Raw genomic sequence first — 23,274 nt, forward strand, 5'->3', positions numbered from 1 at the left:
GGAGTGGCTGCAACTTCTGGCTTGTGCTTTATTTAATTCCAGGTCAGCTGCCACTCTCATCTTGCTTATATTCGTAGATTCTTTATCCAAGTCCCTCTGTGGTGGTGGGAATCTGCTTTGTTTGTTTTTTTTTTTTTTTCCAGTCTGCCTTAATTACAGAAAAAGCATTGTCTTCCTTTGACCTAGATGTGAGAACAAAGGCGTTTGACTATATCATCTATGCTCTTAGATCCCTTCCCCAGGTGTTACTGTGAACATTTCAGACAGAGTTGGTACAAATTTGGCAGGAGTAGCTAAACTGAACTAGCTTCCTGTAAAGGTAGTAAAGTTACATTAGACTCTGTGCCAATCCCTCCCTTGCCTTCTAGGTTTTAGTCATCTGCATACAGAACTCAGCAGGTTGTAGGCAAGTTTAAGGGAGAAGCAATATGGGTTTGATTGTTCTGTTGCTATATGTAGACTGATGAATCCTAGAAGGATACAGGGCAGGAAGTGGCTTGAACTGGATATTTTGGAACTTGGCAACATTTCTATCAGTGAATACTGCAAGACAGTGACGAAGTTTGTCACCTGGACATGTAAGTGTAGGCCTTCTGCACAGCCCAGATTTGACTCTTATCATGTACTGAAGGTGGTCTGGCATGTGTGATTTTGGTAGGGGTCCATAAGAAATGCTTTGTTTTCATGTTAAGTCCTTGGGGACGGACTTTAAAAGTAACAGTTAAGTAGTACTTCCTTTTCTGTATTTCTGTTGCTGTGACCCAGCATGGCCATTCAGTTGACATAAACTTTTGGCCCCAACCCCCAAGATACACCTATGAGAATGTGGTGTGTCTGAAGTGGGAGGTCTCATTTTTGAAAGTCTCTTCTGGTAGCTTTCTCCTTGAAAGACTTGGCAGAAGGAATTCCTTGAAGGCCTCTGAAAGAGGCTCAGAAATTTTTTTTGCGGGGGGGAGGAATGGACGCTAAAAATAGCATCTTTAGACAGCACTGTCTTGTTCTTGTGGCCATGCTTTGTTGACTAGACCATTAGCACTGTGCTACCTTGTTTGATACCAGTCTCTCTGCCTGTTTTCTGAACTGTACACCATTTTCTTTGACGGTGGCTGTTTCTGGCACTGATGCCTCATCGCTCTCTGCTAGAGCCACCAGATGTTCAGGAGTCTTCATTAGGCTAGTGGGAAATACTGTCAGTTTATAGCTGCTCCCTTTCCATCTGCAGGGAAGGATATCATCAACTTACCTGTGATTTGGCATACTGATTATTGACAAGCAATAGACATTGTTTGGCCAGGCCATTTGCAGCCAGAATCTTAACTGGGATAGGAGGCATCCCCAGTGACTTGAGGCTGATCCTGCCAGGGTAGAAAAGACAAATAAATGCAGGGAAGTCATTTGTAACGCAGTAAAATAGATTACACAAGTGCTTAAAGCTAGCCATGGGCATTAAAGGTACTGATGTCCTTCCTCAAGCCATTTGGTACCCTTGGTATGGAAAGCTCTGCCAAGGTAATGATAGAGTGTCAGAAGAAAAGGCAGTGGAGCTAGAAGGATAATTAGCATTTCCACAGATGGTGCTGCTATGGTGCTGGATTAAAGGCCTGATTTCATTCCTCTCATTGAGTGACTTATTTCACCTTTGTGGATTGATGCCCAATATCAGCGTTGCCCAGCTCTGCCCAGGAAAGATACCTCTTAAAATCTCCTCTTCTGGTTCAATATGAAGATCTCTCGAAAAACAAAGTTTGAATTATAGACTGATGGGAAACTTAGACCAAATTAAGCCATTGAGAACAGGGAGATCAAGTGACCTGCTTTGTTCAGACAGGACCAAAAGCATTTGCAGACTCTGTGGGAATTAGTGGGAGGTTCTCTCACTGTGCACACTGCTTGAGAAGAACTTAAGGACAACAGGTTGTGCTGGTGGAAAGGTGTACTGTCGGTGAGGAGACTGGGATGAATTATTCATGCTCCCCCCGCTTGGGTGTGTGCATGAGTCAGCTGGGGGTCTTGATGATGTGCAGTTGCTGCTTCAGCTGGCCTGGGGTGGAGCCTATAATCCTGCATTTCTAACCACATCCCAGGGGCTGCTGATGCTGTTGGCTGGACCATGCTTTGAGTAGTCAGGGTGTAGGTGGAATTACTTGAGTGTGAGTTTTCCCTGCAATTCAGGCGAAGGTTATAAGTAACCCAAATAATCAGTGAGAACTCAGTGATTTTTCAAGTGTGGGGAGTCTTATTATTTTTTGTCAAGTTATCCTCTTCCTGTCTTGAGGATGGTTGCCTTTTCTTCTTTCTCTCACGAGCCCAGCAACCACTACATCATTTTCCTTTGTAAATTTTTGCCTCACTGGGGCATCGTTCAACCCTCTGGCCCCTGTGGAAGCTACTCATGACCTCATTTAGCCTGTGAGTTTCCTTTAGGAGATAACTGGATTTCTAGCTAGAGTTATGAGTATTGATAATATTAAAATCAAAATTATAATATCAAAACATAACGCTAAAAGTACTTACATTGAGCCAGGTGTTACATAAAAATGTTAGCACTGCCTCATTATCATTAGGCTGACATGTGGATGAATCCCAGCCTGTCTTGAGCTTGCTTTTGTGGTGGGGTTTTCTCATTTAGGAAGGCGATGGTCAGATCTACCTCGGAGGTTTAGTGTGTGCAGATCGGGTGAGATGGTACCTATAAAGTGCTTCCAAGAGCAGCTGGTGCAGTTAGTAATAATCACACAAGTTTTGGAAAGTTGTAATATCCCTCGGTTCCTGCCACTCCCTTTGACTTGACATGACAGAGCAACCTCAAAGGAACAGAGTGTTGGCTCAAAGTGCCCCAATGTGAGAGGGCTTAAGCCAGAATTGGTCTTTTTTTTTTTTTTAATTTTTATTTATTTATGATAGTCACACACAGAGAGAGAGAGGCAGAGACATAGGCAGAGGGAGAAGCAGGCTCCATGCACCAGGAGCCCGACGTGGGATTCGATCCCGGGTCTCCAGGATCGCGCTCTGGGCCGAACAAAGGCAGGCGCTAAACCGCTGCGCCACCCAGGGATCCCCAGAATTGGTCTTTAACCACCACAGTATACTGACTTTCTACCACGGAAGTATTGTGGCTTCATGTGGTGCTGAGTGATTCATAAAATGAGGCTAATAGGTGAGGTCTGTGTCCTCAAGGAGCCTGGGTTCTGATAGTTACAAGGCTGACATAGCTTGTTTGTCTTGCCCAGCATAAGGCAGTGTCCAGAAAGCATGCTCCTAATGAAGGTGAAGATCTCTCGGGCTTGTTTTTACTGATTGTAAAACCTTGTAGAGGTCTCTCTGGTTGTACTGATGCAGGCACAGTTTCACACAATGAGGAACAGATGCCAGAGAGAGGGGGGACCTTGGAAGTCCAGGTGAGAAGAAGCCCCACACAGATATCTAGGCGGGGAGAATGGAAGAGATGACTGGATTTTGGGCAGAGCAGGCTTGTCACCAAGATACTCTTTGCTGGTGCTGCCATCGTGGAATCTAGGTGTCTCAGGGTGCAGACGTGAGAAGGCTTGACTGGTTCACTCTCTTAACACCATTCCTGTTCTCTGGACAGCTTTGGCCTGAGGGAGATTGGGCCCTTCCTTCTTAACCTGGTTGGTCACTAAACAACTAACCTTGATTCTTCTCTCACTTCCCACAGGCACAGCATCCATTTGTGATGCTAATGAGTCTGCCAACCTCTTAGAGAGGGGCCTGGATGTGCTGGGTTTTGCTCTGGGCCTCTAGGCCCATGCCATGTTGCACTGCTCCTGCTTTGAGGGTAATTGACGATCTGCTACAGTGGTTACTCCACAGTGGCTTTTGTTTTGATTTGTTTTTAATTTTGTATTTGTGAGAGAGCATGAGCCAGCGTGGTGGGGGAAGGAGAGGGGAGGAGGGGGGGAGCAGAGGGAAAGAAACTCAGACTCCCTGCTGAGTGCAGAGCCAGAGTGCAGGGCTCTGATCTCACAACCCATAGATCATGACCTAAGCTGAAACTAAGAGTCAGATGCTCAACTGATTGAGCCACCCAAGTGCCCCTACATTCTTTTCCTTAAGGCTGCTGCTTTGAATCACTGCAACTGTTATTTTTCAGTAGCTGAACCAGCATGGGTTTGTTTTAATAACATCAAGCTTTTACTGCACACATGAGCTATAGATAGGTGAGCTGTTGGAGTGAAAGACAAGGCCCAGAGAAGTGTGGAACCCAAGGCCAGCAGGGAAGTGCTAATTGTATAGTAATTGCAGGTAATTAATGTTACTGGGAATATATCTCCCTAGGGATGGTGCTGTAATGGCTCTGCCCAGCACTGATTCAGCCTGCGTTCCCATTTCTTAGCCAGGATGCCCAGTGTGCCTCTCTCGGGTGTGACCATTCCTTCTGTCCTTGCTGGTAAACAGAGCAGAAGAATTTGCGTTATTAAATATCACATAGACAAGGTGGTTTGCGGGGAGCACTTGCTCAGTGTCTCTGTCTCTTGTCTGCCCCGCACACCGGCACCCTCCCCCCCCCATCTCTGGTGTGTGTGGTGTTCAGTAAGATCACAGAGAGTATCCCCAAGAGAACAAAATCATGAAGGGCCCTAGGTTTTCTGGGAGGCTTTCTGATTTAAGCCAGTTAGAGTTGTGTTGGGCTTGTCTGCGAGGAAGACTGATACTCTCCTCAACTGCTATCTCCAGGGGGGCCACCCTCCAGGGTCTGAGTGTCACTTCCAGAGGTTTGATTTTTGTGGTGGATTCAGAGTGAACTCCTTGGGACTCTTGCTGGCAAAACTCCAAGGATCCTGATGTCATAGACTCAGAATGCCAGCCTCTTGCTTCCCTTGAGAAATAGAAGTTCCAGGTAGTCAGCTGTCCCTTACCTCCGTGAAAAATCTAAGGCAGTCTGGAGCGAAGAGGGTGGAGTAGGTAATCTGCTGTGTAGTTTTGGGGCTGTGATACTTATATGTTGGTCTTCCTGTGAATCCCATCTTTCACCTGGACCACTGGCAGGATCTGCTCCCCCACTCCCTCTTTCCTAGATGGTGGTGGGGACAGGCCAGTACATTTCAGAGGTGTTTTCAGAGCACCTTCCTTCTGCTGAAGTTGTCTTTTGGATGACAACTGATTAGGTTATTGTGGTGGCTAGGCTAATAAAATGGATGATTTTCATTATTCCATAAGAAGAATTTGATTATGTTTTCTGATCTGTGAGTGATGCAGTTACAACTTTCTGAGCTTATTGGCCATGATTGGACTGGGTTATTCCTGTATTCTCTCAGCTATGCCTTTACTTGGCTTACTTCTGTCCGTGTTTTGCCTACCCTCCCCACCCCCAAGACTCGGCAGCCCAGAGGGCAGGGTACACTGGGCCATTGTCTTCAGTGGACAGAACATTCCATGCTGTTCATGTACTAGGTGCTTTTTCTCTAGTGGCTTTGGGTTGGGTAAGCTCCCTTTACACCTTATTTTCCTAATAAGGCGTGAATGTTGCAAAGTGTTGCAGCTGACATCAGTTGTCTTCAAGTAATTTCATTCAGCTCTTTGGCATCTTGACTTTTTTTTTTTTTAAGATTTTGTATAGTGTTCTCCTGGATGCAGATACAATAACAAAAACTAGTATCGAATTAGCGTTGCTGTGCCACGCACTGTGTTTAGGGCCTTACTGGTATCTTTTCCTATAACCCTCACAGCATCCTATGGGGGAAATATTACTGATGATTCCATTTTATAGATGAAGAAAGTTGAGACAGTGCTTACATAGTGCACCTTGAGTCACACAGCTGCAGCAGGGATTTACACCCACTGGCCAGTAAGTAACTGGATTAGGATTGCCAGCTCAGGAGAAGGTAGAGAGTTCTCGTAGAGAGGACAATTTCTCTCCTCACTTTTTCTCAGGGGCGAGTATGTTTGTCTTCCTCCCTCCTGCCCCCACTCTCATGCACATCTTTACAAACCCTCATTAGGTCTGTGGCTCTCATTGTTTTCCCTCCATATTTGGGGGAGAGATCAGTTTTGCTCATTTTCCTCCTTAAGAGCAACACACAGAAGTATTTTTTGAAGTATTTTTCTACATATTATTATATACTTGCAGATCCTGTGCATTGCTGTGGTGGAAGGGCTACACTAGAATTTTGAAAGGCTGTCCTGTCTGCTCTGCTGATAAGTTTGCATGGTCATGAATGGATGATCTTACCAGGCTTGACCTCATCTAGTCATTCTGCAGGAAACTCTTCTGTGAAGTGCCTACTGCATGCCCAAACTATTGCTAGGTGCTGGATCAGAATTCAGGTGTCTCTGGGGAAAATGTCCCCTACAGTTTGGTGCTTGGTACAGAGGTTTGCTCTGGTTACTTAGAAGATGTGTGATTCTGGAAGCTATCTTGAAACGGGGAGCCTTGAGCTGGTTCTTAAGGGATGTTGGATAGGAGTATCCTGAACAGAAAAGAGAAGACCAGGCAGAGGGGAGAGTGTGTAAAGGCTTTAGGGTGTGGTAAGGCATGCGCCCTTGGGTAAGAGATTTAGCCAGACGTTCTCACATGGTGTGTGTAAATGAAAAAAGCAAGACCAGAAAAGAGACTTGGCCTTTTTTTGGTAAAGCGTGGTGAGCCATGCAAGTATTGAATAAGAAGGGGGATGTGTAAAATGACCTGACCGGTGTCTTTGGAAGATTGCTCTGAGGGCAATGAGGATGGGACAAGGGGATGAGAGTGGATGGTGTCGGTGGGCATAGGTTGCCATTCACAAGGTTGAGGGAGCTGGCATTGGCGATGGAGGCTCACTGGGACACAGGCTGAGAACTGACTGGACTCCAGTGGTCACCAGCAGAAAGGAGCTAAGGAGGCAGATCAGGAGAGGAGAGATCTGTGCAACGGTGGGTAGGGGAGGAGAGATTTTAAGGCAAGGGGAAGAGTCAGCAACAAAGTCTGACTGCAGAGAGAAGTCAAGAGCTTTTATTATAAGCCTTCATTAGATCATTCTTGATAGTCAAATAGCTGTAAGAGGTTTTTAAATTAAATAATGGCCCAGTTTGTAAATGAACATGTACTATAAAGATGGTGGCACTGAGGCCATGGCCTCTCATGGAGCCTTGTGCACAAGCACACTTCAGCTCTCCTTCCTCCCTTGGTGGGAACAGCAGGAATTAGTTGACCTAGGTGATCCAAGGATTTCTGATCCCAGGAGCCTACCACTCTGTGGCTTCTTAATTTGAGGGAAGAGGAGGAAAATCCTAGTTTTTGGGATGCTGGAGAGATGTTTCCCCAAGTAAGATTGCATGGCTGGGCTACATTTTTGAGAGGGGCGTGTGCTGAGGCCAGCTAGTCTGAAACTTCTAACACAGCACTCTTTCTCAAGTTTGATACAGGTGTCTGGCTTGGGCCATGTGTGAACCAAATGTCCCCAGTAAAATAGTTCTGATTGGGTGGCTGTGGGGCAGATGTTCTTATAGCACAGTGATTCTTACTGACTTCAAGTGGGAGTTGGATAGATTTACCCATTCAATTCTTGCCACAGATTCTATGGAAGTGAAACCCATCATGACCAGAAAGTTGCGGAGGCGACCAAATGATCCTGTCCCCATCCCAGACAAGAGGAGAAAACCTGCTCCTGATATCCATTTGCATCAAACTTTAATCGTTTTTTTTTCTTGAGATTATTGAATCCTTTGCTTATCTGTTTGCTAGAATATACATGGCCATTGTCCTACAGAAATTGAATGTGATTGGCAAGCATGTGTATTTATCCCTGGGCTAGGGAATAGCCTTTTTTTCTTTCAAAGATTTATTTATTAGGGTGTGCACACACAAGAGGGAAAGAGAGTAAGGGAGAGAGAATCCCAAGTAGGCTCCATGCTAAGCACAGAGCCCAGTGTGGGGCTCAAACTCATGACTCTGAGAGATCTGAGATCAGACCTGAGTCTGAACCAAGAGTCAAGCTCTTAACCCCCTGAGCCACCCAAGCACCTGGGAATGGCCATTTTATTATCGAGTCCCCAATTGTTACTATTTCTAGTGGAAGGAATTTGTAGAGAGCAGTTATTTGGAAAGGTACTTTGTGTTGAAAATTCAACCTGTTTTTAACATCTGGAGATTCAAGGGCGACCTCAGATTTCACATGCTTTAATTTTTCTACCTGTAAAATGAGGTCAAAGATTTTGTACCTCTATTATCTATATCCTGTAAACAGTAGAACTCAAGTTGTTATGTTAAAGCAAATGAGATTTCAGTCACATAAAAAAGCCCTTTAATCATAAAAATAGAGGAGTGGGAAGAGGGCACACACGGCAAAGGTCTGTTTCTGTTCTCTTGAGAAGAGGACATTTATATAAAATGATTCAGTTGTCTGCCGCCGAAAAAGGGCTTAACTTCAGATTCCTTTGTCTTCACAACTGAGGGTTTAAGTTATTGGAGGAAGAATAAGCCCACATCTGTGTGGCTTGCACACATATGTGCAAGTCTTCAGATCTTTGAAACAAAAGCACTTCATAAATCAAGAAGGAAGTTCTCCTTGTATTGTGTCCTGTGCTCTCATTCTTGAAGTTGCAAACAACTTAGAGGCCTTTGAAAGAAATTTGTGAGTTCTTTTACGTACCTGGGCACTACAAGCATGTGCTTCTACATTGAGTAGAACCAGCAACTTGTGAGGGGCAAAAGGTTGTAGAAGCAGCATCTGGCAGAGTCACTCTGTAAATCCTAAAATCCTGGTACTGTGCTGTTGATTTCTGCTTGCTCAAAACCCATGCTTCTTGGACACATTCCTTTAACTCTCAACACCCCAGCTAAACTATTTGTTAACAGATGAACAGATCATGGAGGATCTGAGAACATTGAATAAGGTACAGTCTGATTTTCTGATTTATTTGACAGCTTAGGTTTGATTGATAGGTCTCTGCGCTGTCATTCACGTGTTACTTGTTAAATCGTTTTGATACCTATTGATACCTTTCGTTGCATCTGAAATGATCTGCTCTAAGATTTCTTGTTGTTTTTCCTACAGCTTAAGTCACCCAAGAGACCAGGTAAGTGCACAGTGTTGCTGGCATTTGTGCAGTCTCTTTTATCATGTTGTGGGGGAAGCATGCTTATACCTGACAGGGAATTGTTGCAGTTTTCAAAAATAAAATGTTCATCGTTTGCCTCAGAGTAGTCATTGTGAAAACTGAAGGGAACCTTATGTGCCCCACCACCCCCCGTTTTGGTAAAAGTTTCCTTCTGTGTAGGCATCAGGCATAAGATTTAAGTACACCCCCGTTTGTGGAAATGAAACCTGAAGGATTTTTCAGTATTACTTGCTTTGTGGACTTGAGTGCTAAGCACTGCTGTTCAGTGGCTTTTCATGTCCTGAGTCTGCTGAGGGACTGACAGTCCTAGCTTACAGAAGGGGCCAGCCCAGTATTCGAGGTGGTTCCTTCCAGAGTGGCACTCAAGTGCTAGGCTGCAAAATAGAATTCTGGAGGCAAGGCATTGTTATGGTTTAAGCACCATGATTACTCACATGTCTATCCACTCACCAAGTCTTGTGGAAGGAAACAAGATTTTTTTTTTCTTCTTCTCTAAGCAGTTTGCTTCTGAGAGCCACCGTGGTCCACAGAGAGGTTCTGTGTTTCTGAAGGCATGATGGGGAGGGGATTATGTGACTGTGAATTTAGATCCTTTGACACTGTATTAGCTCATAACTACAAGCCTGCTCTGTCTAGTAATAAATAGATCTAGAAATGACTTTAGTTTTAAATTTTTATTGTATTTTATTGTATTGTATTTTGTTTATTTAGTTTTATTTTATTTATTTTATTTTATTTTAATTTATTTATTTTGGATTTTACTTATTTATTCATGAAAGCCAGAGAGAGAGAGAGAGAGAGAGAGAGAGAGGCAGAGACACAGGCAGAGGGAGAAGCAGGCTGCATGCAGGGACCCCGAAGTGGGACTTGATCCTAGACCCCAGGATTATGCCCTGGGCCGAAGGCAGATGCTGAACTGCTGAGCCACCCAGGTGTTTTAAAATTTTAAAAAGATATTCCTAATTGCTGCCTCTTTGGGCTTCTGATGGACACTTGGGTAAATCACAGCCTGCCTGCATCCCCGGTTTCTTCTCTGTGCAGTGAGGTTAATCTTTGCCTTGCCTACCTCACAGGGTTGCTTTGAGGAGCAAGTTAGATATAATATACAAGAATTTTGTTGAATTCTCATTTTTATACCCCTGAGGACTTAGCAATCCTGATTATTACCACTTTTTAATGGCATTGCAGTTAAAGCATGTTAGCAGTTGGACCACATTCTTGTTACATGCTTAGTCATTGAAATATCTTTGGTACCTCCAGCATCCCCATCCTCTCCTGAACACTTGCCTGCCACACCGGCAGAGTCTCCAGCCCAGAGATTTGAAGCTCGGATAGAAGACGGGAAGCTGTACTATGATAAAAGATGGTATGTTATGATAAACACAAGATTATTCGTTAAGAGTCTCAAAAGAACCCCTTGGAAAGAGGGCTGCGGCTTGTTCTCATTGTTTCTGAGCATGGCTGCCGCATAGCTTATGTAGTACTGAAGCAGAATAACATTTAAAAGTACATCAGGACTGGGGAGGCTGGCTGGCTTAGGCAGTGGAGCAAGTGACTGTTGATCTCAGAGTCATGAGTTTGAGCCCCATGTTGGGGCTCAAAAAAAATTTTTTTTTTTTTCAGGAGTCATTTGATACTGCTCATTTGATCTCTGAAGGCAGTGCTTCCCAAAAATGTGTTCTGATGGGAGCTGTCCTTTTTCTCTGTGCCACTGGCATCAGACTAGAATTTGCTGGCATCCATTCTTTAGTGGTGCCCTGTAGACGGAGGCCAGGGTTTATGTCCCTCTCTGCCTTTTCTTAACTCTGCCCTTGTGCACTAAAATTAATAGCTGTTCTGTGGAAAAAAAGATTTTGTGGTCATGTGAGTCTGGGGGATGACCATGTTAATTAAATTAAATGCGTTTCTTCACTGTAGGTGCCCTTTGGGTTCTCTGATACACTTGTGCGCGCCGTGAATTTCTGAGATGTTAACAGGTATTACTGATTTGATCCAGGTTACCCTTTTTGTATGCATCATCCTATTATAGGAGTGTTATGAGAAACATACTTGGGGGAATTGAATCCTAAAATGTTACCAGTTTATATTAAAAATAGTTTTTTTAACTGCTTTTTGTGTATTATTATTTCATAGCTACATGTGAATATAAGGTATGTTACATTACTTTTTTTAATATGCCAGAAATACTTGTGAATAAAGACAGTTTAAAAGCTTGAGACCACCAGTGTTTCCATCAGGAGGAAATTGTAAAGCAATATGAGAGGGTTTACAAACTCATTCACTTATTCAACAAACATTACTATCGGCTCTGTAGCTAGGGATTGTGCTAGGTGTTAAGCCACTCCAGGTCTTACTACCTTGTCACAGCTCTTTAATTCTGATATATCACTTTATTCATTGTCCATATGCAGATATACTCACTTTAAGTCATGGTAGACACATATTTGCATTCTGAATTTCCACTTGTTTGTTTGGAAAATGTTTATCTGGTGTTATTTTATGCTCTGTAATGATCATTTATGACGGCTATCATTTATAATGATCTTTTGAGTTTCAGTATGTTAACCCAAAGTTCTAAACTTAGAGTAATGATTATTTTGAGTTGTTTGAGCTTTGTTAAAGAAGAAAAACCCCAAGATTGTTAGTTGATTACCTTAAAATAATACACTTCTGAAGTTGGCAGAAGTGCTTAGAAATCTAGTCCTCTAGTCATGCCTGAACTAAATCTATCTCCCAAAATATTAGGTTACAGTGAATTTTTTACCTGGTAAATGCTGAAGGCCGCCTCTGTTCTGGGAGCCTGATCTGAGTGACTTCTGCCCCTCTATTTGGTTTTCTTCAAAGAGGCCAGTTAGTGTATCCTAAAATTGCTTATCAGAACGTATCGCCACTGGGTGGCAGGCCCTAACAGCTCATCACACTGAGGGGCAAAGTAAGATGAAAAATGTTTCTAATAATGAAAACCAAATAACCTTTAAAGATCAAGCCCGCACATAACAGCCGTCTTCAAAAATGATGAGATTTATCACTAACATTTTTACGGATCTATGAGTCTTAAAGCTATGTGATATTTCAAATGATGTTCATTTTGTAATTGCGTTGCTTCAGATCTTTCTAAGGCTTAATTTTCAGACTTTATGAGACGTGAGGGTGAAAATGCAGTAAGGTAAAGTTCTTGTTTTTCTAAAGAAGGGATACATGGTGCCTGATGTTTCATAACATAAACAGAGTGGTTGCATTTGTTGTGCTAGACCTCCTAAGCATTTTGAATGAATTTCACTGTCTTTCTCATAGGGGCTGCAGATTTTTTTTTTTTTTTTTTTTTTTGAAATTTTTAAAAGAAGGTCTCTCGGAGCGTTTTCCTTTTTCAGTGAATTTAAAGTTGCTTATTGTTGAATATGGAGACTCTTGATTTTTCATCTGTTCTGTGTTTTTTCTTTTGGCCTTGGCAGTCAGAGTTGATGACATATTTGTGGGAAGCTGGGTCTCCTTTTCCTGCTACATTTGGAAGGTGTTCATGGGGGTCTCGGTGAGCACTGACTAGTGCATAGCTGGCCTCATCTCTCAGCAGGCTGAACCTGATATTTGGCCTTTGTGCCCTTTCAGTTGGGAGGCTTTCATTCTTCCTCTTTTTTCACTAGTCATGGCCTGTGGCTAAACAGGCAAGTGAACCGATTTATGCTCGTTCCAGGGGTATGGAGTATTTTGGTGCAATGTTATTTCTGGCAAAACATGTTTCATTGAGTTTTAAATGACTTCAGCAAACTGAGTATGATTCAGGCTTCCCATCTTGGCATGAACACTTATCAAGCTACATTTCATTTTGAAAGATAAGCATCTTCACTTTGCCTTGTTCTGGTAGTGCTTTTAAGGCATTTTATGTCCTGCTGTAAGTTTTCCTCACATTTTGATTTGGACTGATGACCCTTCTTAGAAAGTACCATGAAAGTAGCTGATATTTTAAAATAACTAACTGATGGTGCTGGTGGACTGGTTTATTTCTCACTTTAAATGTGGGGCAGCTAATGTGAATCAGGGATGAAGTCCCCTGCTTCCTCCAGCCATCAACTGACAGACTATTAAGGCGGTGAATATTTACAACTGGCATTGGGACTCAGGTTCCAGAGTTGTAACATAGTATTCATTTTTTTTGGGAAATGAAACGTTAATATCAGGATTCCCAGTAGGATATAAAATTAAATTAATTCTACCCCCCTCCTTTTTGACCCACCTTTTGGAGAAATTGCTTTCTTCTATAATAGTAGTGTTGATTCTAGTTCATTGGATTTAATAGTAGAAGCAAAGCTCTAAGAGCTCATTTGTTGGGATTCCCAGGTCAGGATTTCCATTAGTAATAAAGCAATAAAATCGATTTGACTTTTGGGGCTTGTTCTCTGAGGCTATTGAAAATATTTTTTTTCATCTCAGATAAGTTGCAGCTTGTAAAATGGGTTAATTGGCAAAAAGGTGATAATGTACATTTTTATTAATTAGCTCCATTGTTGCTGCTTTTTAACAGTTTTTATGTCTATTTATTTTGAATTCTTTCCCTCTCTTTTATTAGTCTTTAGAAATTAAAAAGTAAATTTGTATGGTAAGGTTGTCATAGAATTTTTAGTTTCATCTTGAAAATATGAATGCTAATTGCTAAAGGTTTTTTTCTTCTAGGGAATTCGGATAATTGAATAGATTTGATATCTAGGGATAATGGTTCTCCAAGACTGTTGTATAGTGTGAGACTCTGGTTCAGGAAGATCTGGGAATCTGTTGGCTTGGAAGTCTTGGAAGTGGGTTGCTTTGGGAATTCCACAGCTCTGCTGTGGAGCAGATGGTGACCAATGGTGGACATTCAAGTCGCCACCATTTGGTGACCCCAAAGCAGGCAGATTTGGGAGGTGGCCAGATACTCAAGTCCCAGACCACTTCTTGGGGGGGTAGTGTGAGGGTAATAGATCGATCTCATTGTTTACTTCCGGTATTCATATAAAAGCCAATCATAGGTGTTGGGGTTTGGGTTCTACACACATCTGAAGGAAAATGAAGCACATCTCATGAGAATTGTTTGACTAGCCTCCCAGAGTTAGCTGTTGTCCTTAACAGACATTAAGATGTTAATTGTATCATCAAGTTTTGTTTTTACCCGTCTTTGTTATTTAGGTATTTTCTAGAACCATGACTTATTTAATTTTTAATATGAGTAGTATCTGTTTATTTCAGTAAAAAGAAAGCCATGGAATAAAAAGAACACCATTCTTAATATACACTTTTTATTTCTATAAAGTTGTAATACACGTTTTATTATGCATCTTAGCTATATAACTTTACCCAATTTTTTGTATGTATGATACACAGGTGACATGCATTTTTCTTTTCTTTTCTTTTTTTTTTTTAATAAGCACAGGAAGGTAATGGACATAGATTCCTCTCCCCCTCCACATAGCAGTATATTGAGCATGTTTCCACACTAGTAACATACTCCTTCACTTCACTGTGACCTTTCTTTATTAAAGTATTTAGAAAACAGTATCAGAATGACTTGAGGCCAGGTGCATGTTGTTTTGTGTTTATTTCTTTAATAACTCACAATCCCCATAGAATAACTGTGAATGCTCTCCCGCTCTGTATTTTTATTTTAACCATCACTCGAGATGTTACTATTTACATAGGAGAGTTGGCTTAGATGGAGGAGGGAAACTGGAGGTTTTGAGTCATGCTGTGAACTAATTCAGCCTTGTCTCACGCACTGTATACTTCAGGCCTTGTGGATATTACATATTTAGCATAATGAAGGTCCCCTGACCCAGTTTACCAACTGATCTCTGGCCAAAAGCAACTTTAAAGCTGAGTCTAAACCAATCTTGCTGTTCTAATTGCATTTATGATTCGATTTCTTTTAACAGTGTTTTCAGGAAGTAAATTGAGTTGGAAACCTGAGTTTTCAGCTCCTAAGTAACAAGTTGAAGAGTACTTAGAACCTAGATTGGAAAAAGCTCATTTTGGAAGTGAAGTATATCTCTTACCGTGATATCCGGGCAATAGATCATTTCATTAAACCAGCAAAACAGTGTGCCTTTTTCCCCCACAGAAATAATGATAAAATGCCGTGCTTTCCTGGGAGATGCATTTTGGTAGAATTTACGTGAGTTAGTGAGTCTGTTGAGCCAGATCTGTGCAGCCAGAATTAACCAGAGGTTATGTTCTTGACTGACTGGGGTTGGCCCCGGCCAGGGCTGCCAGCCATAGCTCAGCTGATATTTCCAACTTTTGTAATCCAGCAGCTGCTCCTTCATCCTGTGGCAGCTGCTGTCTCATTTGGGCTTTGGCCCTGGCTTCCTCACTTTCATCCTTGGCCTTATCCATGAACTTGTAGAAGTTGAAGGTGATCCTGTGCTACAGGCCAAGAGGGATAGCTACCAGAGCTGAAATGGAGTGTCTGTCTGGTCTGCTCCATGCAAGGCAGCTCTCCTGACTAACCGGGCCAAATCAGATCCCTGTGGTACACCCTGACACTCAGAACTTCGCCTGGTTAGTACTTACCAGGTGGGATTACTCCGTATTCTTCACAGCTACTGGATTTGAAGCTGTGTGATAGCAGGGACCTGTTCACTATCCACCACCAACCTCCAACATACTCAGTGGTGTGGTACACAATAAGTGATGAATGAGCATTTGTTGAATGAGTGACCATAGTAAGAATTGATTTTGGCCTACCTTCTTGTGGATGACCTATTTGGATGCATTGAAAATAAATAATAGATCAGTTGTTCAGACCCTTCTATTTATTTTGTCCATCCAGCTGTCTTTAGTGTTTTGGGAATGGGCGGAAAGCAGCAACAGGTTTTATTTGAAAAATTATAATATACTTTTTGATTAAATTGGGTATATAGTCCAAGTAGAAAGTAAATATAAGTTAGCTTTCCAGACTTTCCTCCACTTCCTTTTTCCCCTCTGCAGAAGGACCAGGGAATATGTTTTAGATTTAGGAGAAGATTAGGAGGCCATGTGATCTAATCAAAGGATGGAGGCCTTCAAATTAAACCTGAAATCCAGAATTTTCCTCAAATGTAAACTAAGACTCTTGTTTTATTTATCTTTTTTAAAAAAAGATTTTATTTATTTGAGAGAGAGAGAGGGAGAAGCAGACTCCCTGCTGAGTGCAAAGCCATGCAGGACTCAATTCCAGACTCCAGGAGCATGACCTGAGTCAAAGGCAGATGCTTAACCAACTGAGCCACCCAGCTGCCCCGAGATTCTTTTAATTATATTTTGGGTGTTTTTCTTTCTTTTTTAAAATTTGTGCCTTCAACAGTACTGTACTACTGACTTAAAGTTTGTTAAAAGTATAGCCCTTATGTGAATGTGAAGTGTTCTTTTTACCAAAAAAAAAATATATATATATATATATATTATATTATATATATATTATATATATATATAATGATGAAGTGGGAAGGAGAAGACTTTGGGAGCAGTTGGATATGTTCGTGGTAGTGATGATTTCACGGGTGTGTATACTTATTCCCAGACTCGTTGAGTTATAAACAGTAAATCTGTATGGCATTTTTTTTTTTTTTTTTTTTTTACATGTCAGTCTTACCTTGATAAAATGGCTAAAAATATAAATAAACTGTTTCTTGTTTTTGACAGGTACCACAAGAGCCAGGCCATCTATTTAGAGTCAAAGGACAACCAGAAACTGAGCTGTGTGATCAGCTCTGTTGGAGCCAATGAGGTAGGGACTGAACTCCCTCCCCCCTCAGGAGAGCACAGTGTGACCAACCTGCAGTGCAGGTGCCACCACAGAAGTACAGGAATTGTGTGTTATATGTGGGTTAGGATCTAAGTAAGCACTTCCTGGCAGAAATTGCATGTAGATAAAAGGATCCCTGAAAATCCCTTACTTTCCTTGATTACCAACATAACGTGGATTTGTATATTCCTAATGGTACTGGTGAGCTCCACATACAGTAATTGAGTTGGGAGCCACTTAGACTACAGGAAAGAATAGAACGCGAGTCTGTGCGATCTCTATGTGTTCCAAGTCCTGCTGCTTTGTAAGGTAACTGTGTACCAACAATGGAACTTGCTTGTGGAGCGTACTCCATCTATGTTCTTTCTCTAGAGCTTTCATGTCTATTAAGAGATTTGTTTTATGCTTTGAGGTTTTAACCTGGCACAGGGTCTGGCACATAGTAAGTGCTCAGTAAATGGATGTTGGCCTGATCTGAGCTACACACTCCTCCTTGCCTGCTGTCTTTATGATCTGACACGTCCTGTTGTGCCTCTCAACGGTGAGCTGCCAGGCTCTTGCTCCCCTGGTATTGGTTTCCTTGGGTCTCTCCTGTAGGCTAGAGACTGGTTCTAAGTCAGTTCAGAGGGGTTATGCTCAAGGATGGGATGACTGGCGAGTGAGTTCTCTGGCCCTTCATTAGGGGGATGTCAGCAATGTGTAACTTGTATTGTTAGTAGTTTTTTAAAAGTTTTTAAAACTTTAATAGCTCAATTGGCTTGATCTTTTATCAGTCCACAAAATGTCTGCAAAGAAATTGATTTTTATGTGCCTACCCTCTATAACTTATTCGTGTCAGTGCACAGGAAATCTAATGAAACTGGATTATGAAATAACTTAAGCTTCTTCCATTCTCCTAGCTTCCGGAATTGAAAATGCCCTCAAATGTGACTAGTTTGCAAAATGATTGTTTCCTCAGAAGTTAGGGAGAGCCTCCCAGATGAATGAACATCTTTTCTCTCTGGGCTTGGGGGTAGGGGGTGTCTGTGAGTCATCCAAGTCAGAACATGGGATCTGATGGAGAGACCTGCTGTTTGTCAGCAAGAGGTGTTGTGACTTCACAGCAGAGTCCTTGTGCCCGGCTATGTGGCCCTCCTAGGACCCAAGCCTAACATCAGAACCAGTGTCTCATCTTCCCCATGACACCTCAAGATTTTTCAGGAAAAGAGAAAATGCAAGTTACATTTTTTTCTCTCTCTGTTGAAGATTGTCATCCTTTGACATAATAGAGTGTCAAAGAGGTCTGACAAGAAAATGATGACACTGAGCCCTGTCACCTGGAGGGAGGAAGCCTCAGTGCATCAGAGGCTTGCAACAGAGGGAAACATTTCTCACTTCTCGGAAGTATTCTGGCTGATTATTCAGGTCACTTCCTAAGTGACCCTGGAGCTAGTTGGCCTAGGCATAACTTGACTCCAGGCACATTTGTTGAGTGGATCTGTGCTTGGTGGTGAGCCCCCGCAAACACACATCAGCCCTTTGTGGGGTCATTTTTTGACGTAAAGTGCTTCTGCAAGGTCCTTAGAGGCTCAGCTTCCTGTGAGGCCTTTAACTTTATTTTCAAACCGGTGTATTTGACTTTAAAGTCTCTTGCCAAATAATCACATCAAAGGAAATGAGACTGAGGACACGCTTAAAACCTGAGAGCTGAACGGGGGAGGGAGAAGATAGTTTGTTCTGTAGACTTGTACTTGCATATGTGGGCGAGACGTGGAACTTAATCCAGCTTTTGGCCCCATCTGATGGCATTTTAACCAAAGGGATGAGGAACAGGTGAGAAGAAGAGTCAGCTGATTAGTAGACAAGAGAAAGCAAAGGGTTTTGAGAGCAGACACCAGGATTCACACTGGATGGGTTTGACCTGCCCTTCCTTTTCTATAAAATGGGGTGAGGATCTTACTTTTATAGGGTTCTTCTGAAGATGAAAAAGCTCAGGTGTATCAGGTGACTGAGGAGGTGGCTTTCTTCCCAGTCCTGGCCACAGGGATGACAGTGCCCTTGTCTGCTCTGGCGGTCACCCTGCTGCCAAGAGTTCATTTTCCATTCTATGCACGAATGCATCTGCCCTGTGAAATGTCAGACCTCTGATACTATCTGTGGGAAAAGGATATGGTTAGGAGGGAAGGGCTGTCTTAAGCTAATTTAGCCTTCTGATGATCCTAATTGGGCCTTAACTCAACTCATGGGGTTTTTCTTTTTTTCCTTGTTATTTTTTAGTTTTTCTGCCATGACTGGTAGCCTTGATTGCCAGGAACCCAGAGGAGTGAAAAACTGTAATATAGAAGTCCCTTGGGGCAAGGAAAATATTTCCAAATTTGATTGAAAGTTTATATTCATGAATATATGTATTTTGAATGTTGATAATGCTGTAATCAAACCAAATCAAAAAAAAGTCCTTAAGATCAAGGCAAAAATAGAACCTGAGATCACTGTGCTTTACATTTTCTTAATGAGAGGTGTGAGCAAGGGAGAAAAAAGGAGAAAGGAGGTCCTAGGGTGATGTTTGACTCTGCGCTAGAGGTTTCCTGGAGGGGGAAACCTGCTGGGAAGAGGTTGCCAGTTTTCCGCCCACACCTCACTCGTGCAGATATTTTGATGCTCTGAAAGATTCACTACTCAGAATTCACTCTTGGACCCTCTCATCTTGTTCCCTCTCCTTCTCCCCTGCAGATCTGGGTGAGGAAGACCAGTGACAGCACCAAGATGAGGATCTACTTGGGCCAGCTTCAGCGCGGGCTCTTTGTGATCCGCCGGAGGTCAGCGGCTTGACTTTCTACAGTGTTCTTCTTCCCTTGACCATTTTTCTGGAGTGGTTTTTGGTTTTGTTTTCTTCCAAATAGAAAGTTTTTAACTCGGGAATTGCTCCTTGGCCTTGGAAAACAGGGAGAGCTGTTGTGGATTCTGCAAGGCGCTTTTGGTGGCAGCCACTCCGGTGTTTGCATTACTCCTTCCTGCCTCGACCTCTTCCAGCCGGCAGTCACCACGAACTTTTATTTTTGGGAGTGTTGCGAGTTCGATTTACTAATTTCTTTGTTTTTTTGCTTATACTTTGCCTTTTTATTTTATTTTTTTTAAAGCCTCCTTTGAGTTTAAAGGGACATCTTTTTTTTTTTTTTTTTGGTCTTTAGGTCTTTCTACCAGGAAGGGATATACTTTGCATTGCATTTTCATGGTTTGAATCTGATTAGTGGATCACGTAGCTCTTTCCCTTGTCGAGCCCAATTCACTGTTTCTCCAGAAGCTTGGGGCAGAGGTCCTAGCAGAAGGAGATTAATTCTCCTGGCTCTCAGCTTTCTCTGAGAAATAAATGCCTTGTGTAACATCTGGCGTATGCCATCCATTCCACTGGCTGAGTGACAGAAAAATTTGCCTGGGTGGCTACGTGTGCTGAAGTAATGGGGTTGGGGGAGGGGGTGTCTCATGCTCCTCAAGTACTGAAGGTACTGCAGTGTAAATGTTACTTAATGTGAGTATTTGATTCAGGCACATTTGATCTAGCCTGAACCAGAACAAATAGTCATTTCAGAAGTTTTTATTTCTAATTCACTTCCGTTCTTTGCTCCTAAGGAGATGAAGTGGTACCTGGCGTGGGTGCATTGCCTGGGTTGTCTCTTGTAGGTGGGGAGGGAGGATGATAGGGCAGTTGTCAGTGATCTAGAGACTCTCATAACTCCACTCACACTCTTGTTGCTGATGCTGTTACTGCACACGGACTGTCTTGAGCCCGTGGAGCCTGGTTGTCAGTGCCCCCAGCCTCCCAGGAGTCTGGCCCAGGCTGAAGACAAAGGAAAGCTCTGCTGTGGCTGCCACTAACCGAAGGAGTCCTGGTGAAACAGCTTCCCCACTCTCCCTGCCTCCTGCCCCTCATTCCCAGCACTGGAGAAATGATTTGCTGGCAGATGGAGTTTTCTGTATTGTAGCTGCCACCTTAGGATATTTAGAGAATTTGGGGTTAGAGCAACTGTTAGCACTTCTGTGGGTAGTCAGTAGACCTTACACTTTCTAGGAAATATTTGTATGCCGTACCCTCGGACTCCGGTGATTCTCTCCGTGTTGTCTCTTAATGTATACACCCCAAAGCAAGTTGGGGGGTACATGATGAGAAGCGAATCACCTTCCTCTAAGTCCTGGCTTCAACAGAGACCAAACCTTACTGACTCAGAGTAAAGACTTGTACAGATTGGTTTTTAATTTATAACCCATTTGTTGTTTTTTCCTCTCTCTCTTTTTTCTGGTGTTGGAGTCTCCTTTAGAGAACAGGGTAAATGATGCTTGTTTATTTAGAGTTGCCTGGATGTTCTGTGCTTCTCCTCTGCCCGCAGCCCCCATTATGATTACTGGAGTGAACCAAGTCCACAGTAAACAGGGCCTTCATCTTTCATTTCTTCTTGATAGCCTTTGCTCCAAGAGAGGGCCTCTGTCACTTGAATTGTCACTGTGGTGTGTGTAACATCCCATCATAGGTGGCTGTCTGTCTGTTCTCTACTAGTGCCCTGCAATGGAAATTTATTTAGATACAGCATGTGTGGTCATCTAAGTTGTTTTTTGGATGATTGTCTTACTGGCTTCCTAGCAGTACACCAAAGTTTGTTGTTGTTATTATTTTTAGAAAGGCTTGTGTTGATAACTACTGGGGATTTAAGCATCAAAGCAACAAGTTGCCTTTTTTTCTCGCCTTCTCTGGTAGCACCTTTGTGCTCTTGTGAAGTAACTATTCATCTGAAGACCAGGGTATGGGCAAGTTGGACTCTTCTATAAATTTTAGGGTGATGAGGTCATGCTCCGGCCTCAGCCACATCACTGCCTTCTGCTTCTCAATATCCTCACAATCCGTAATCAAGACTGTGGGAATGAGGGCAAGTGGGAAGTAGACTTGTGACACAGCATAGTAAATTGTACTCTTAATCCCAGAAGGTTGAGTTTTTTCATCACTGCAGAGATGAGCTGAGCAGTTCAGCCCCTTGGACAGGCCCCTGTGGTGATCAGGGGTGGTCGAGCCCCCTTGTTAGGAGTTGGAGGTGCTTTTGTGATGGGCAAAACCAGACTGAATTCCTGATACCACCTGCATTCCCAGATTCAAACTGTTTCTTGCAAATAATACTTTGATAAAGGTTGGTCTAGACAGCTTTTAGGAAGAACCTGTATATGTGTGAATCTGGTCAAGAACCTGCACTTGTGTTATTTTGATCAAGAACCTCTATGTGTGTTTTGTTTGAGGCACTTGCCTCAGTATTACACACTGTGCTGTGGATGTATCCCAATATTTATTTTACCTCTGCTTGGGGGTTTGTGTTGCCTTCCCCACCCTCTGACTCCTCTTCCAAAGCCAGTGTCCTCTTGAACAATTTCCAGATTTTCGTAGCCATACCAAAGCTAGGATGTTTTCATTCATTTGAATACCAGTATTTATGGATATCTAACTACCTAACTTAATTTTTTTTTAAACTTTGAACTGGGGCCAGTGTAAGATCCCAGAGGCTGATCTGCAAATGAAGCTACTTGTATTTGTGTGTGAGACCCTGTGTTCAGGATTGGGTGACTTTTCTAAGAGAAATATTGGGGATGGGTTGGGGTTGGTTGCATTTTTTTTTCTTAACCTAACTTGGGGGTGGGGGGAAATCCTATTTTTTACAGTTTTTTTGTTTTTGTTTTTCTATTAACATTTCCTTTTAAGGCCTTGAATTTTTACTAAATTTCCTCCTGACTTAAAAATCTTCTAATCTGGGAAGTTGAAATCTCGGTACTTAATGTTACACCAATTTTTCCAAAGAGTTCAAACCACTTTAATACCAGTACATGGTAAAAATTTGCAGCCATTTCAAGCAGCTGGTGGGCTTTTTATATATCATCATTAACTGGTATCATTAAATGTTCTGAGAGGTGAATGTAAAATGTAAAAAGTATAGGGTTGTTTTTTTTTTTTTTTTTTTAATAACAATAAACTTTCAAAGAGAAAACCAGCATGTAGTCTGTGTTATATCCATTGACTTGATAAATGATTGAAATTTATTTTATGTTCCTCCTCCGCCCCTCCCCCCAGTGATTGTGGAGAAAGGAAATCGGGAAAGAGGGAGGGATATGCTAGATATTTGTTTGTTATGAAGAGTAAGATATGGAATGATGTCAAAGACAAGCTCTCAGTTTTGTAAAGAGCAGTCTAGGAGTGTTGACCCATAAATGTGGTGTATTCTCTCCTTGTTGGAGATGATAAAACAATCTCATTAAAAACTGAGTCAATAAAATTGACCTTAGATAGGGAAAACCTTCAGGTAGACTCTTGTGATTGAGGAGGATGTTGTCATTTGGTACTCTAGTGCAATATTTCTCAATTTTACTGGTATTTCTACAGCTCCCTGGTGACTAGATCGAGGTGGCTGCTGGCTGCCACAGGTGATTGACCTGGAGTGCTCACGACCCAAGTGTGGCATGCC

General features: G+C 42.4%; 1 protein-coding gene across 1 annotated transcript in view; it reads left to right on the forward strand.

The window, feature by feature from the left end:
- SUDS3 (SDS3 homolog, SIN3A corepressor complex component) overlaps nt 1-22,803 on the forward strand; it is a 32,834-nt gene extending 10,031 nt beyond the window's left edge. Inside the window, exons 7-12 of the mRNA XM_025474132.3 lie at nt 7,509-7,604; nt 8,768-8,829; nt 8,991-9,012; nt 10,315-10,420; nt 16,702-16,786; nt 19,514-22,803. Of these exons, the coding sequence (XP_025329917.3) occupies nt 7,509-7,604; nt 8,768-8,829; nt 8,991-9,012; nt 10,315-10,420; nt 16,702-16,786; nt 19,514-19,612 (470 nt within the window). The 3' untranslated portion in view covers nt 19,613-22,803. The remainder of the gene's footprint in view (nt 1-7,508; nt 7,605-8,767; nt 8,830-8,990; nt 9,013-10,314; nt 10,421-16,701; nt 16,787-19,513) is intronic.
- The last annotated feature ends 471 nt before the right edge of the window (nt 22,804-23,274 follow it).

Source organism: Canis lupus, chromosome 26 (assembly GCF_003254725.2).
Source record: "Canis lupus dingo isolate Sandy chromosome 26, ASM325472v2, whole genome shotgun sequence".
NCBI lineage: Eukaryota > Metazoa > Chordata > Mammalia > Carnivora > Canidae > Canis > Canis lupus.